Below are 16,588 nucleotides of genomic sequence, written 5' to 3'. Positions count from 1 at the left end.
GCCTTTGCTGAGCAAGCGCCCCCTCCCGCCCCCGCAGTGAAGTGCTTTCTGAAGTGGGATGTGCAGTCGCCACGCGGGAATCTCCCTGCAACAAGCTCCCCGGGAATAGCGGCCAAAATCTAAACACGTCAGTTTTTTCTTTAAAAATTCTAATTTAACTGGATTTTATTTTATTCACATTTAATTTTATTTTAATATCGTTTCCTCACGAAAAGTCCTGCCCAGACCCGTCTCCCGCTGGGGATGTGCAACAAAGAGAACGTGTTACTTACAGAAGCAGAGGAACAGCGTGTCGACGCACATATTGTAAACACTGAAGAACCCGTGGGCAATCATATAGGAGCCGACGACCAGAGTCTGTGTAGGACACGGAGAGAGAGAGAGAGAGAGAGGGGTGGTGTTAAATCACAGATTTCTTCCTCCTCCCACATTCCTGGCAGCTAACTGAAAGAAAAGAACTTTCCTTCTCTCCTCTCCTCTTCACCCCAGTTTTGTAAATGGTCTGTAAGGGATTGGGCCTCTTCTGGAAACTGCATGGTTCGGTGATTTCTTTCCCAAAAGGGCACAGGCGAACCCGATTAATTTTTTTTACAACAAGAAATGAGAGACTCACAGTCACGGAACCTAAAATTCTACCAGTATGATTTGAACCCTGGCCCCTAAAGAATTAGCCTGGGCCTCTAGGTTACTAGCCCATTGATGTTAGCACTCGGACCCCTTTCCCTGCACTCAGGCAGTTTCAGGATTCACACCTACCAGTATTGGCAGCCAATAATAGTTCAAGGTAGGAGCCTGGAATGTCGGGTTAGGAATTTCTATCCGTCCAGTGAAGAAGAAAAATGCCAAAACACCTAGCAAAGCAAAAACATGAGAAAACAAATTGATTGTATTTGTTCTTAGGAGGTGAAAGGCCAAAAAACTGCAGTAACAATGTCTATGTAAAGATCATAAGATGATTCTGTGAACTGGGGTGGATTAGTTTGTGGTGAAATTTAAGAATCCCCCAGATGATGGCAACTCCCAAACCAATGGCATTTCATGTAATCCTTCAGCATTCCTTCCTGCCATCGACTTCCCACAATGACTACATCCTCTGCAGAGAACGACTCAGCTTTTATTTGACCTCCATCTCTTGTCAACACATCTCTTCCTGGATGGCACCAACCTCTCGCCCCAAGACCTCCAATACATCCCGCCGGGATGCAGGAAGTTAGGACTGTTCAGCCCCTCTCAACAGTCATCCAAAACTCTGCTGGCCCATTGCCTACCTCACGACCAGTCCCTTTCCCCTACCTACTCTCGCTTGAACCAGGATGAGAATGAGGTGTTATTCGACCACCCGTTACAGATTCCTCCGTGGCCTTCACCTGGTCAATGAGAGTCAGCAGCCAATGAGAGAGAGAGAGGAGATGGGACGGAGTGGGGGTGGGGGAGGTGGGGAAAGCGGGTGAAACGCTGGAGAATGTCCACATTGCAGGTAGGTGGCCTCATGCCCCCTACTGGCCGACTATGTTAAAGCATCCAGTCCCGTCCTGGTACCCACTCTGTGCCCACTCCAGCTCCATATTCCTTCATGGTCCCTGCCTTGCAATGGTCGACCAATGTCTGGTTTGATTCGATTAGCAACCTCGAACAGTACAGGCTAAATTGAAGAGTTCCATGTACTATTGCCATTGTGTGAAGAATCATAGAATCTTAGAGTGTGGAAGCAGGTCATTTGGCCCATCAAGTCCACACCGACCCTCCGAAAAGCATCCCCCTATCCTAAATCTGTAACCTTGCATTTCCCCTGGCTAATGCACCTGACCTGCACATCCCTGGACACTATGGACAATTTAGCACAGCCAATCCACCTAACCTACACATCTTTCGACCATGGGAAGAAACCCATACAGACACAGGGAGAACATAAACTCCACACAGACAGTAGCCAGAGGCTGGAATTGAACCCGGGTCCCTGATGCAGTGAAGCAGCAGTGCTGACTACTGTGCCACCCTTAAGATGATCTTCTGAACATCTCTCCCAAAGAGTCTACCTCCAAACTTTTCTTTTGTCTCTCTCGGTCCTAAACTCTCCGACCTGCAGGAATAGTTTCTCTACTCTCCACACAAAGCTTCCAACAGCCGGTGAAATCATTAACCTCTCATTAAGCAAAGCTAACTTAAAGCAGGGTTTCTAAGATCGTGCACACAGCAGATTAGAAGAGGGATTTTCTTTATCTGCTCAACGCAGCACACTGTCAGTGAACTCACCTACACCACCAACAACAAGGAGCTTCCCGAAAAGCAAGAGCAAGTCTGTGATCTTGTCCAGCACCACCACCCTGATGGGATGAAGGAAGAGGAAAACAGGCGCATTGTGAATGGTTGCCAAGGTAACAATGTAGATCAGAATTTTGACACTCCAAACCCACCCTTCTCAAAAACACAAGGCACCCATTCCCTCCAGGGTACAATCACGGTTTCCACTCCCCCTCTCCCAACACCAACCCCACTCTCCCCAGGTGGCTCAGAGCCTACTGCCCCACAGGGTCTGAAGACTCAGGGCAGTGGGAGGGTGGGGTTGGCTGGTCAGTGGAGGATGGAGAGTCTCGCATTTACAGTTCATTTAATATCAGATTCCCTTTAAGAGTCATTATTGCATGTGTGTGTGTGTGTCTGTCGGTCATTCATTCATTCAGACAACATGCTCGAATGCATCGCAATGCAGTTTTGATGAAAGGAAATCTCTCACCGCCTCCTGTGGATTCTGCTTCTTCACCACTACCCCCCCCCCCACTCGCAAAATATGACTTTTTTAAAAATGTGAAAAGTACATTACTTAACATATCAAACTGAACATTGCATAAAGTGAAATATAGACCAGTTTCATTCAACACAGTACATGAACTCCCTCACTCTACTTACATTACAAATATATACAATATATATTTCCAGTTTGTGTAAAACATGGAGCTATGAGGGAGCAACTGGCCAAAGTTCAATGGTTTAATACCTTAACAGGGAAGACCGTGGAGGAACAATGGCAGATATTTCTGTGTATAATGCAGAAGATGCAGGATCAGTTCATTCCTAAAAGGAAGAAAGATCCCAGGAGGAGACATGGGCGGCCGTGGCTGACAAGGGAAGTAAAGAAACATATAAGGTTAAAAGAGAAAAAGTATAACTTAGCGAAGATAAGCGGGAAAACGGAGGACTGGGAAGCTTTTAAAGAACAACAGAGGATTAGTAAGAAGGAAATACGCAGAGAAAAAATGAGGTACGAAGGTAAACTGGCCAAGAATATAAAGGAGGATAGTAAAAGCTTTTTTAGGTATGTCCAAGGCAAAAAAATGGTTAGGACAAAAATTGGGCCCTTGAAGACAGAAGCAGGGGAATATATTACTGGGAACGAAGAAATGGCAGAGGAATTAAATGGGTACTTCAGATCTGTGTTCACTGGGGAAGACACAAGCAATCTCCCTGAGGTAACAGTGGCTGAAGGACCTGAACTTAAGGGAATTTCTATTTGCCAGGATTTGGTGTTGGAGAGACTGTTAGGTCTGAAGGTTGATAAGTCTCCGGGACCTGATGGCCTGCATCCCAGGGTACTGAAGGAGGTGGCTCGGGAAATCGTGGATGCGCTGGTGATTATTTTCCAGAGTTCAATAGAATCGGGGTCGGTTCCTGAGGATTGGAGGGCGGCTAATGTTGTGCCACTTTTTAAGAAGGGTGGGTGGTAGAAAGCAGGAAATTATAGACCAGTTAGTCTGACCTCAGTGGTGGGAAAGATGCTGGAGTCTATTATAAAGGATGAAATTACGGCACATCTGGATAATAGTAACAGGATAGGACAGAGTCAGCATGGATTTATGAAGGGGAAATCATGCTTGACTAATCTTCTGGAATTTTTTGAGGATGTAACTCGGAAGATGGACGAGGGAGATCCAGTGGATGTACTGTACCTGGACTTTCAGAAAGCTTTTGATAAAGTCCCACACAAGAGGTTAGTGAGTAAAATTAGGGCGCACGGGATTGGGGGCAAAGTACTAGATTGGATAGAGAATTGGTTGGCTAATAGGAAACAAAGGGTAGTGATTAACGGCTCCATTTCGAAATGGCAGGCAGTGACCAGTGGGGTACCGCAGGGATCCGTGCTGGGACCGCAGCTTTTTACAATATATGTAAATGATATAGAAGATGGTATCAGCAATAACATTAGCAAATTTGCTGATGACACAAAGCTAGGTGGTAGGGTGAAATGTGATGAGGATGTTAGGGGATTACAGGGTGACCTGGACAAGTTAGGTGAGTGGGCAGATGCATGGCAGATGCAGTTTAATGTGGATAAATGTCTGGTTATCCACTTTGGTGGCAAGAACAGGAAGGCAGATTACTACCTCAATGGTATCAAATTAGGTAAAGGGGCTGTTCAGAGAGATCTGGGTGTTCTTGTCCACCAGTCAATGAAGGCAAGCATGCAGGTACAGCAGGTCGTGAAGAAGGCTAATAGCATGCTGGCCTTCATAACAAGAGGGATTGAGTATAGAAGCAAAGAGGTGCTTCTGCAGCTGTACAGGGCCCTGGTGAGACCACACCTGGAGTACTGTGTGCAGTTCTGGTCTCCAAATTTGAGGAAAGACATTCTGGCTATTGAGGGAGTGCAGCGTAGGTTCACGAGGTCAATTCCTGGAATGGCAGGATTGCCTTACACGGAAAGACTGAAGCGACTGGGCTTGTATACCCTTGAGTTTAGAAGACTGAGAGGGGATCTGATTGAAACGTATAGGCTTATGAAAGGACTGGACACTCTGGCAGGAGGGAACATATTTCCGTTGATGGGGGAGTGCCGAACCAGAGGACACAACTTAAAAATACAGGGTAGACCATTTAGGACAGAGATGAGGAGAAACTACTTCACCCAGAGAGTGGTGGCTGTGTGGAATGCTCTGCCCCAGAGGGCAGTGGAGGCCCAGTCTCTGGATTCTTTTAAGAAAGAATTGGATAGAGCTCTTAAAGATAGTGGAGTCAAGGGGTATGGAGATAAGGCTGGAACAGGATACTAATTAGGAATGATCAGCCATGATCATATTGAATGGCGGTGCAGGCTCGAAGGGCAGAATGGCCTACTCCTGCATCTATTGTCTATTGTCTATTGTCTATTGTCTATTTTCCGAGGTTGTCAGCCTTTTCTCTCAGTACCCAAGAAGCTGGAAACTATCATGGAATTGATATTTGCCCATTGTGCAACTGCCCCAAGCCTAATACTTCCATCAGCACATAGTCCTTGACCATGGAATGTGCCAGGCTCCAACATTGGTCATCAAAATCATTGGAAGGGGAGTAGGTTTCAGGAGGCTGAAGAGTGACTTTCAAGGGTTGGTGGACCTGCAGCTGCAGTCTGTAGTTATCTCAGTGAGCATCCCAGAGAACTGCTCCAATGGTCTGCATCATGGAGTTACAGGTGACCAACCTCAACAAGAACCACTGTATCTCTTTGTTGACCTACTTTGTGGAAGAACAGGCAGCCCTGTGGAAGGATTGAGAGTTCTGACATGAAGGAAGGAAGGATCACCGGGGGAGAGCCTCTCTCACCAGCAGCTAAGATACACCTTGATGCTTGTTTAGCCCACTTTTCTGCTCTTACTCACTACGATCAAAAGGAGAAGCCCCAGACAGCAGCTTTCCCCTTACATTTCGCAATCCAATCAATGCGGGGTAGGAGGCATGAGACACAGCATCAAATCATTGAAAACAGTGAGAGTACAAGATTGCACCAGAGAGGGAGACAGACAGGGGGGGGAAGAAAGACAGACAGAGGTGGGGGGGGGGAAAAAGAGACAGACAGGGCAGGGGGGAGACAGACGGTGGGGGGGGGGGGGGAAAAGGAGACACAGAGAGACAGAGAGACAGAGAGAGAGAGAGAGAGAGAGAGAGAGAGAGAGAGAGACAGAGAGAGAGAGAGAGAGAGAGAGAGAGAGAGAGAGAGAGAGAGAGAGAGGAGAGGGAGGGAGGGAGGAGAGGGAGGGAGGGAGGGAGGGAGGGAGGAGAGACAGACACACAGACAGAGACAGAGAACGCGAGTCCTGGACTATGCCATGGAGCTTAAGATTGAAGAGTTGATTTACTCTCACAACTGCAACAACCCTCCACCTCTACTCTCGCCCCCAGATGCAAAACGACAACACTGAGTTTGATTTCAGAAATTTCTGCAACATACACCTACCTGACCACATTCCTCATCAAGAGCTTGAATGCATTTTTGGCTGACACACAGAAATTCTTACCATAGACAGCAATCTATAATGAGGCAGAGATAAAAAAGGTGATGAATCACTGAGGAATCACTCAGTAACATGAGGTTATTTACTATTACGGCCAACTCCTTACTCACCATGATGTAGGCGTTACGATTTAGGAACTTGATAAATTTCTCCAGGCACCAAAAGCAACACTTAAGACAACACAACAGGAATTTGGTAAAGGGATTATGATAATCTGTAGGAAAGAAAGGAGCAGCAATGAGATATTGGGAAAGCCACAAACTGTTGGAAATCAGAAATTATTTTCAGGATCACAAAACAAGTAATAGCCTGTTTCCACTGAGAGGAAGAGGTGTTCCAGAAGATACAAATTTAAGATAATTGACAAACAATTGACAAGTGAAAACGAAGAAACCTTATTTTGGTTAAAAGAAAACCTCTAACAAATCAGTTCTCAGCCTTTGCTTTTCAGTTAACATAGTCCTATGATCCTATTCAATCTTTAATTTGATCCAAGGCCACGCCAAAATAAAGCAGACACCCAGACTTTTAAAAATTATTATTTTTTTATTTTACACCAGCCCAGTTAATGGGGAATGTTAGGACACACCTTCAGGATAGGCAGGACTTGAACCTGAATTCTCTGGGTCAGAGGTAGGAATGTTAACACTGCACCACAAGACCCACAATTCACCTGATTCTACCGTGAATCGAAAGTAGTGATTCCCATAAATTCTGCAAGATGCTATAGATATTTTTAAATCAACCTGTTCAAAGATATTGTTACACACCTGTGGAGCAGGTCGGTCTTCAACCTGGGCTTCCTGCCCCAGAGGTATGGGCAGTGCGCCATGACAGCCTCGCAAAACAACAAAAGCTTCATCCCTAGATGGTCTTGAACCAGCAACATTTTGATTAACCCTTCAACACACTGGTCAACTGCACCACAGAGACTGATCCACAGGACATTACAAATATTGTTAATCAACCTATTTAGAGATTTACAACACACCTCTGAAGCAGTTGGGTCTTGTACATAGACCACTTTGCTCAAATAAGATAGGAACATTACCACTGGGCGGCACGGTGGCACAGTGGTTAGCACTGCTGTCTCACAGCCCCAGAGACCCGGGTTCAATTCCTGCCTCAGGCGACTGACTGTGTGGAGTTTGCACGTTCTCCCCATGTCTGCGTGGGTTTCCTCCGGGTGCTCCGGTTTCCTCCCACAGTCCAAAGACGTGCAGGTCAGGTGAATTGGCCATGCTAAATTGCCTGTAGTGTTAGGTAGGGGTAGATGTAGATGTAGGGGTATGGGTGGGTTACGCTTCGGCGGGGCGGTGTGGACTTGTTGGGCCGAAGGGCCTGTTTCCACACTTAGTAATCGAATAGTAATCTAATCTAATCTAATCTAATTACTTACTTACTAAGTAATCTAATAACCCCACAACACATTGCAATGTTCTGCTGAGGCAATAGTTCCAGCTGACTGCAGGAGATCTCAAATGATCGTAATCTCAAGCACAGCAAATTTCATTGCCCTGATAGAGGTTCAGTGAGGGAAGGATGACTCATGTCAATTCCTGCTTTCTCCCTTACACCCATACACACAGCCATATTATAGCTCTCAAAGTGCAATGACAGAAAAATAAACAAAGTGTTGGAATTCAAGGCTCTTACGTTTCAGCTTGTGATCCAAGTATTCCAGGATAATTCTTATGAGCTGGACAATGGTTAGGATCAGTGCTCCAAAGGCCAGAGAGCCAGTGTGATACCTAGGGATAAGCAGTCAGTCAATCTCATCAAACCATGATAACTTACAGCATGCATGTAGGAATCATCTCCATCCCAGTATACATATGATGCCAACCCTCTCAACATCTCACTCACTCGACATTCCAGTGAGACACATGGGATAGGACCCAGGCATCTTGGGAAACCATGTGGACACTGAGGGGTCTGTCTCAGTTTCTAGCTGGGAAATCAGGTGAAACCAATAGAAGAACATATGCGATATCGGTTTGGTATTCTGTGGGTCCTGCAGTGGGTTTTTTTTTTAAATCTGTACATGGATGTGGATGTTGATGGCTCAGCCAGAATTGGTCTGGAGTCACATGTAGGCCAGACCAGAAAACATCCTTCCCAAAGGATGCAAGCGAACCAGATAGTTTTTTTTCACAACAGTCAATAGTGATTACCGGATCACCATTAGACTAGCTCTTTTAGCTAATTCAAATTTTTGCCATCTGGCCCATGGTGCGATTCAGACACATATTCCCCAGCACATTAGCCTGGAGTTCTGGATTAGTAGCGTACTATGTCATCACCTCCCCACTGGGTGTGGATGTCAGGCAGGAAGACCCATGAGGTGGGCAAATAGCAGCACTTTGAGCCTCCATCATGATTTAGTCAGACCATGGCTGATCTCATCATGACCTTGACTCCACCTTGATGCTCCTTGCCCTCCTAATCCTTGACCTGCCAGGGAGATCAGAAATCTAAATCAGTCTTGAATATATTAATGACCTCGGCCTCCACTTCACTCGGGGCGGGGGGGGGGGGGGGGGGGGTGGTGGGGTAAAGAACTGGAAGGATTAGCAATTCATTAGAAGTTCATCCTTAGCTTAGTCTTCCTGCCTCCAGTCAGTTTAGTGTAATCCCTCTATCCCAGGAATTGGCCGAGCCTACATTCTTTGAACTTTGTTTATTGAATTGTGGGATGTGGGATTCACTGGTTAGGTCAGCACTTATTGTCCATCCCTAATTGCCCAGTGGGCAGTTAAGACTCAACTGCATTGGAGTGACATGTCAGCCAGGTGGGTTTTTTCCCCCCAAACAAAAAGTTTCCTAGTTGACATTTGACTCTGATTTCCAGTTTGGGGAATTTCAATTCAATAAACAATCTGCCATGGTGGGATTTGAACCCAGGTCTGCAGAGTATTACCCTGGTCTCTGGATTAACAGTCTGGGTCACTGCCTCCATGCTTCCAAGGAGACCAAAACTAGATTCTGGAGTCTAGGAGCAGTCTCACCCTGGTCTGTACAATTGCAACAAACCTTCCCCACTTTGTAACTCCAAACTCCTTGGAATAATTACCAACTTTTCTTTTGGATTTCTAACTACTGTTATGGACCAGACCAAACCCCCTCAAGAAGAAAGCCTAGACCCTAACTGTTTCTATTTTAAAAAGAAAGTGTAAGGAGTTGTGTACCTGCTGCAATTCAATTTGTCAAACTACTGGGCTTGAAACAAAACACACATATGTATATATAAAATAAAAATATATATAAAATAAATAAGTAACATATATTAGAGGCTGTTCCAAGATAGTAACATCCCATAACCACACCCTTGACAAAGGCAAATTCAGTGAAATAGGTTATCTCACATACAATATTTTTCCAGTCCAGGAGGGGGAAAAAAAGAAAACTCAGAACTCAAGTGTTTTGCTATAGTAGGGAGAGATATATTGCAGCTTCCAAACCCCATAAACTACTGAAAGTTAACCCAAGATCCTGGTTCTGTGGGAGCTTGACCCCACCCATTCACACTGATTAAAAAAAAAAATCCCCAAGGCCTCACAAGTTGTTTACTTTATTGGCTTGGAACAGACTGCTCAGAACCTCTGTCACAACCTACACAAAAAACATTAAAGCCATAGTAGCTTCACATTACTTGCTCGACCTGCACACCAACATGTAACAATTAATGCACCAGGACACCCAACTTTTCCCTATACAGTACTGCAGCATTCTGCAGTCAGGGGGATCTGGGGAGAAATTAGAGGGCAGGTGGTGGCCTCGTGGTATCATCACTAGAGTCTTTACTCCAGAGAACCAGGTAATGCTCTGGGGCACTGGGTTCGAAACCAGTTTCAGCAGACAGTGGAATTTGAATTCAATAAAAATCCAGAAGAGTCTAGGGATGACCGTGGATCCATTGTGGGTTGTCAGGAACAGCCTATCTGGTTCACTGAAGTTCTTTGGACAAGGAAACTTGCCTGATGTGAGGTGGCATGGTGGCACAGTGGTTAGCACTGCTGCCTAACAGTGCCAGAGACCCGGGTTCAATTCCCACCTCAGGCAACTGTCTGTGTGGAGTTTGCACGTTCTCCCAGTCTCTGCGTGGGCTTCCTCCTACAGTCACAAAAATGTGCAGGCAAGGTATGGTAAATTGCCCGTAGGGTGGGTCAGTGTGGACTTGTTGGGCAGAAGGGCCTGTTTCCACGCTGTAAGTAATCTAATCTATATGTGACTCTTAACTGTCCTCAGCAGGTAGGGGAGAATAAGTGGTATAATTAGGGATAGGCACTAAATGCAGGCCGAGCCAGCAATGTCCACATCCCAAGAATGAGTAAGAAACTCCATTTACTTTTCTCACTTACTACTCTACCTGCTGACATGGGCAAGTTCGTGTATTTCCCCCACATTGTATTATTGCCACGTGTTCAAATGGATGTTGAAATAAAAGACAGACAGACAGTGTCCTGACCCCTTAAATTCTGAAGGAGCTCCATTCCAGTGGTGGAGTGGAACACTTACCTGAGGGAGCGAATGAAGGAACCGGAGACTGCAAAATAGGGAATGTCCGCTGGTTTCTTGAAGGCCCAGTAATAGGAGGCGAAAGCCCCAGCCAGGGTGCACTGGCCCAGCGCGATGACAAAGTTCATGCACCATAAGAAGCCAATGATGTTGTAGATCTGGAGGTTGAAGAGGTTCCGCTGCAAGATTCCCTCGTCGTTGTACTTGTAGAAGGCACACTTCACCCCCTCACAGTTGTACTTGGAGGCGTTGAAGGACTGCAGAAGGAAGAAACAGTTGCAATTCACGAGGATCATTTGTGCACGCCCTCGTCTCTCAGGCCAGTCTCGCCACTCCTTCTGACCATCTGCAGAAGACCCAGATTTAGACCCACAGGGTTGGAACATCAACCCTCAAGGCAGACAGGAAACGTGAAATAGCGAAAAAGACCAGGGAGGTTTGAGGTGGTTTCGAGGCAGTCTGATGAAATGGACAGACTAACTTCAAATAAAAAAAAATGAACAGAGATATTGCTGGAAATACTCAGCAAGTCAGAACATATATTTGTGGAGAGGGAGACAGAGTTAAAGTTTCAGGCAGAGGTGATATCGCATCAGAAACAAGAGTTTTCCCACCCTTTGTGGGTTTTTTAAATTTTGGATTTTCTGTAATTCTGTAACTTGATTGTGTGTTTTCGCAGCAGTAATGCAAGCGCTGGCAAATGTGAAGTGATGCATTTTGGGTGGAAGGCCAAGAACAGCCAATTACAAGGTGAAAAGTACAATGATAAATAATTTACCACAGGAACACAAAGTCCTGGGGATACGTTCTATTCTTAAAAAGGTTCAAGTCGGGGCTCGGAATCAGTAGTCTAATCTACTTTGCTCATCCTCGGATGGCAATGAAGAATCACATTGGAGAAGGGGACAAAAGTCGACATTCCCACATTGGGGAAGTGCGAGCTGTTGTTTCCTGGTTGGACTGCCAGTTTAAGCGGCAATGAATTTGGAAATGAAAACAGAAATTCAGACTCAAATACAGTTCTGAAGGAGGGCCACTGGACTGAAACATCAACACTGCTTTCTCTCCACAGGGAGTTCTCGAACAGCACAGAACAGACCATTCAGTCCAACTCATCCATGCTGACTAGATTTTTTTAATTTCAAAAATATACTTTATACATAAATACTTTGATCTATACAACTGGACATGCCATACATATGTAAACATGCCATTTCTTTGCCTATCGAAACAGAGCAGTCATTCCTATTTACAGGTTGGTGCGATTACATTTAGCTGAGGTGCCAGCAAAGCCCAAATGACCGCGTGGGCCCCTGTTCTACTTAGGCAGGCAGATGTTACACGGTGGTCTTTCCCCACCGCGTCTTGGCAGCAGCTGCCCCAAGCTTCAGCGCGTCCCTCAACACCTGGACCTTGGAATGTGCCAGTCTGCAACACTCAGTCGGGGTCAACACCTTCAGCTGGAAGATCAACAGGTTTTGGACCGCCCAGAGAGCGTCCTTCACCAAGTTGATGATTCTCCAGGTGTGTTCGTCTCGGTGAGAGTCCCGGGGAACAGGCCGTAGAGCACGGAGTCCCACATCACAGCGCCACATCTGCTCAGGGAACCGCTCGACAGGATCTGCCTTCTCCTTTTACCGAAGGGTCTCAAGGACACTATGTGCTGATCACTTCCTGATGGAGTTGTGGTCAAAGGTGTTTTTCTTCATAAATTTCTCCATGCAGGACAGGTAATACAGAACGGTCCAACTACTCGGAGCGTTCCGTGGCAGCAAGGCCAGGCCCATCCTTTGCAACACCAGGGACAGGTAGAACCTCAGTACGTAGTGACACTTGGTGTTTGCGTACCGGGGATCCACGCACAGCTCGATGCAGCCACACACAAAGGTGGCCATCAGGGTGAGGGTGGCATTTGGCGTGTTCTTCCCCCATTAGAGCAGTCTTTGTACATTGTGTCTCTTCGGACCCGGTCCATCTTTGATCTCCAGATGAAGTGGAAGATGGCCCAGGTGACTGCGGCAGCACAGGTTCTGGGGATAGGCCAGACCTGTGCCATGTATAACAATAGAGTACCTCACACCTGATGACCAGGTTTTCTCCCCCCGATGGAGCGCGACTGTTGCTCCCATCTGCCTAGTTTCTGTCTCACCTTCCTGAACTGCTCCTCCCACGTCTTGGTGCACGCCCCAGCCCCCCTAACCAAATACCCAGCACCTTCAGGTGGTCAGTCCTGATGGTGAAGGGGGATCGAGGATTGGTCGGCCCAGTTCCCGAAGAGCATGGCTTCGCTCTTGCCTCGGTTTACCTTGGCCCCCCCGAGGCCCGTCAAACTGGTCACAGATACACATGAGTCTGTGCACGGACAGCAGATCAGAGCAGAAAACGGCGACGTCATCCATGTACAGGGAGGCCTTAACCTGCAGGCCCCCGCTGCCAGGAATAATCACCCCTCTCAGGCTCGAATCCTTCCTGATGGATTCGGCAAATGGTTCTATGCAGCACACAAACAAGGCAGGAGAGAGAGGGCAGCCCTGCCTGACTCCAGATCTTACTGGGAAGCTATCTGATTCTTACCCATTGATCGAGACTGCACTGACAATGTTGGTGTAGAGCAGTCTAATCCAATTACCAATTCCCTCCCCAAAGCCTATTTTGGAGTGGACATCCCTCATATATGTATGCATTATCCTGTCAAAGGCTTTCTCCTGGTCCAGGCTGATGAGGCAGGTGTCCACCCCCCTGTCCTGCACGTAGGCGATCGTATCTCTGAGGAGTGCGAGACTCTCAGCGATCTTCCTGCCCGGTGCAGCACAGGTTTGGTCCGGGTGGATCACCGATCCCAGAGTAGACCTGACCCAGTTGGCGATGACCTTTGACAAGATTTTGTAGTCTGTGTTTACCAGTGAGATCGGTCTCCAATTTCTAATTTCCTCCCTCTCCCCCTTCCGCTTGTAGATGAGGGTGATGATGCCTTTCCTCATGGATTCACTCATGGTACCTGCCCGAAGCATACTGACATACACCTCCAGCAGGTCCCGGCCGATCAAGTCCCAAAGAGCGGAATAGATCTCGACCGGTAAGCCGTCGCTTCCGGGAGTTTTATTCTTTTCGAAGGACTCGAGGGCCTTGGTCAGCTCATCCAGAGATAGCAGCTGGTCCAGCCTCTCTCGTGTTCCGTCGTCTAGGTCCTCCGTGATAGAGGACAGGAACGACTGGGAGGCCGCGCTGTCGGTTGGCTTCGAGTCATACAGACTGGCATAGAAGGATTTGCTGATCCTTCAGAGGAAAATCAATTCACCCATGCTGACTAGATATCCCAACCTAATCTAGTCCCATTTGTCAGCAACCAGCACATATCCCTCTAAATCCTTCCAATCCCTGTAACCATCCACATGCTTTTTAAATGTTGTAATTGTACCAGCCTCCACCACTTTTCCTGGCAGCTCATTCCATACATGCACCTCCTCATGCATGAAGAAGTTGCTCCTTAGATCTTTTTTATATCTTTCCCCTCTCATCCTAAACCTACACCCTCTAATTCTAGTCTCCCCCACCCCAGGGAAAAGACCTTGTCTATTTACCCTATCCATGCCCCTCATGATTTTATAAACCTCTGTATGGTTACCCCTCAGCCTCAGACGCTCCAGGGAAAACAGCCCCAGCCTGTTCAGCCTCTCCCTGTAGCTCAAATCCTCCAACCCTAGCAACATCTTTGTAAATCTTTTCTGAACCCTTTCAAGTTTCACAACATCAAGTTTCACACCAGATGCTGTCAGACCTGCTGATTTTCCCCAGCAATTTCAACTCTTTTGTTTCTGATATCCAGAGTTTGCAGTTCTTTTTTGTTCAATGAACTGTTATTTACGGTAAGCGCCCAGAGGGAATGGATCGGTTTACGTTTCAATTGTCGTCAACGTTTTCAGATACATGAATGAAGCAGAGTGAATGAAGTGTGAGACAATAACAGAATTGAAGCAACTGACCTTATAAACATTTCACTGTGTTCCTGTGCTTGGATACTTGCATACACATGACAATAAAGGATATTCTATTCTATGGAGGTTTATAAAATCATGAGGGGCATAGATAAAGTGAATAGCAAAGGTCTTTTCCCTAGTTCAAAGTTTGGGAGAAGATTTGTAGCTCGGGTGCTCGTTTTGTGGTTCTGTTCGCCGAGCTGGGAATTTGTCTTGCAAACATTTCGTCCCCTGTCTAGGTGACATCCTCAGTGCTTGGGAGCCTCCTGTGAAGCACTTCTGTGCTGTTTCCTCCGGCATTTATAGTGGCCTGTCTGCCGCTTCCGGTTGTCAGTTCGAGCTGTCCGCTGTAGTGGCCGGTATATTGGGTCCAGGTCGATGTGTTTGTTGATGGTCTGTGGATGAGTGCCATGCCTCTAGGAATTCCCTGGCTGTTCTCTGTTTGGCTTGCCCTATAATGGTAGTGTTGTCCCAGTCAAATTCATGTTGCTTGTCATCTGTGTGTGTGGCTACTAAGGATAGCTGGTCGTGTCGTTTCGTGGCTAGTTGGTGTTCATGTATACGGATCGTTAACTGTCTTCCTGTTTGTCTGATGTAGTGTTTTGTGCAGTCCTTGCATGGGATTTTGTACACTACATTAGTTTTGCTCATGTTGGGTATCGGGTCCTTTGTTCTGGTGAGTTGTTGTCTGTGCGTGGCTGTTGGTTTGTGTGCTGTTATGAGTCCTAGTGGTCGCAGTAGTCTGGCTGTCAGTTCAGAAATGCTCCTGATGTATGGTAGTGTGGCTAGTCCTTTGGGTTGCGGCATGTCCTCGTTCCGCTGTCTCTCCCTTAGGCATCTGTTGATGAAATTGCGAGGGTATCCGTTTTTGGCGAATACTTTGTATAGGTGTTCCTCTTCCTCTTTTTGTAGTTCTGGTGTGCTGCAGTGTGTTGTGGCCCTTTTGAATAGTGTCCTGATCCAACTTCGTTTGTGTGTGTTGGGGTGGTTGCTTTCATAGTTTAGGACTTGGTCTGTGTGTGTGGCTTTCCTGTAAACCTTTGTGATGAATTCTCCGTTCGGTGTTCTCTGTACCATCACGTCAAGGAATGGGAGTTGGTTGTCCTTTTCTTCCTCTCTAGTGAATCGGATTCCTGTGAGTGTGGCATTGATGATCTGGTGTGTGTTCTCTATTTCTGTGTTTTTAATTATTACAATGGGGTCATCCACGTATCTGACCCAGAGTTTGGGTGGAAGTTGTGGTAAGACTGTTTGTTCTAACCTTTGCATTACTGCTTCTGCTACGAGTCCAGAGATCGGTGAGCCCATGGGTGTTCCGTTGATTTGTTCGTATATTTGGTTATTGAATGTGAAGTGTGTTGTGAGGCACAAGTCCAGCAGTTTAAGTATGCCGTCTTTGTTGATAGGTTCAACGTCCTGTTGTCTGTTTTGTCTGTCCAGCAGGTTGGCTATTGTTTCTTTGGCTAGTGTTTTGTCGATGGAGGTGAACAGTGCCGTTACATCGAATGAGACCATAGTTTCTTCCTTGTCTATGGTCTCATTCGATGTAACGGCACTGTTCACCTCCATCGACAAAACACTAGCCAAAGAAACAATAGCCAACCTGCTGGACAGACATAACAGACAACAGGACGTTGAACCTATCAACAAAGACGGCATACTTAAACTACTGGACTTGTGCCTCACAACACACTTCACATTCAATAACCAAATATACGAACAAATCAACGGAACACCCATGGGCTCACCGATCTCTGGACTCGTAGCAGAAGCAGTAAGGCAAAGGTTAGAACAAACAGTCTTACCACAACTTCCACCCAAACTCTGGGT

At 46.5% G+C, this 16,588-nt stretch overlaps 1 protein-coding gene across 1 annotated transcript in view; it reads right to left on the bottom strand.

Annotated features, from left to right (window-relative positions):
• Positions 1-16,588, bottom strand: part of slc44a4 (solute carrier family 44 member 4) — a 94,247-nt gene that overhangs the window by 4,036 nt on the left and 73,623 nt on the right. The window contains exons 15-21 of the mRNA XM_072550127.1: positions 10,782-11,038; positions 7,920-8,014; positions 6,374-6,477; positions 6,206-6,279; positions 2,254-2,324; positions 757-851; positions 273-357 (exon numbers count right to left, since the gene is read on the bottom strand). Of these exons, the coding sequence (XP_072406228.1) occupies positions 273-357; positions 757-851; positions 2,254-2,324; positions 6,206-6,279; positions 6,374-6,477; positions 7,920-8,014; positions 10,782-11,038 (781 nt within the window). The remainder of the gene's footprint in view (positions 1-272; positions 358-756; positions 852-2,253; positions 2,325-6,205; positions 6,280-6,373; positions 6,478-7,919; positions 8,015-10,781; positions 11,039-16,588) is intronic.

Source organism: Chiloscyllium punctatum, chromosome 30 (assembly GCF_047496795.1).
Source record: "Chiloscyllium punctatum isolate Juve2018m chromosome 30, sChiPun1.3, whole genome shotgun sequence".
Classification (NCBI taxonomy): Eukaryota; Metazoa; Chordata; class Chondrichthyes; order Orectolobiformes; family Hemiscylliidae; genus Chiloscyllium; species Chiloscyllium punctatum.
This window is presented reverse-complemented; position numbering and strand designations above follow the sequence as displayed.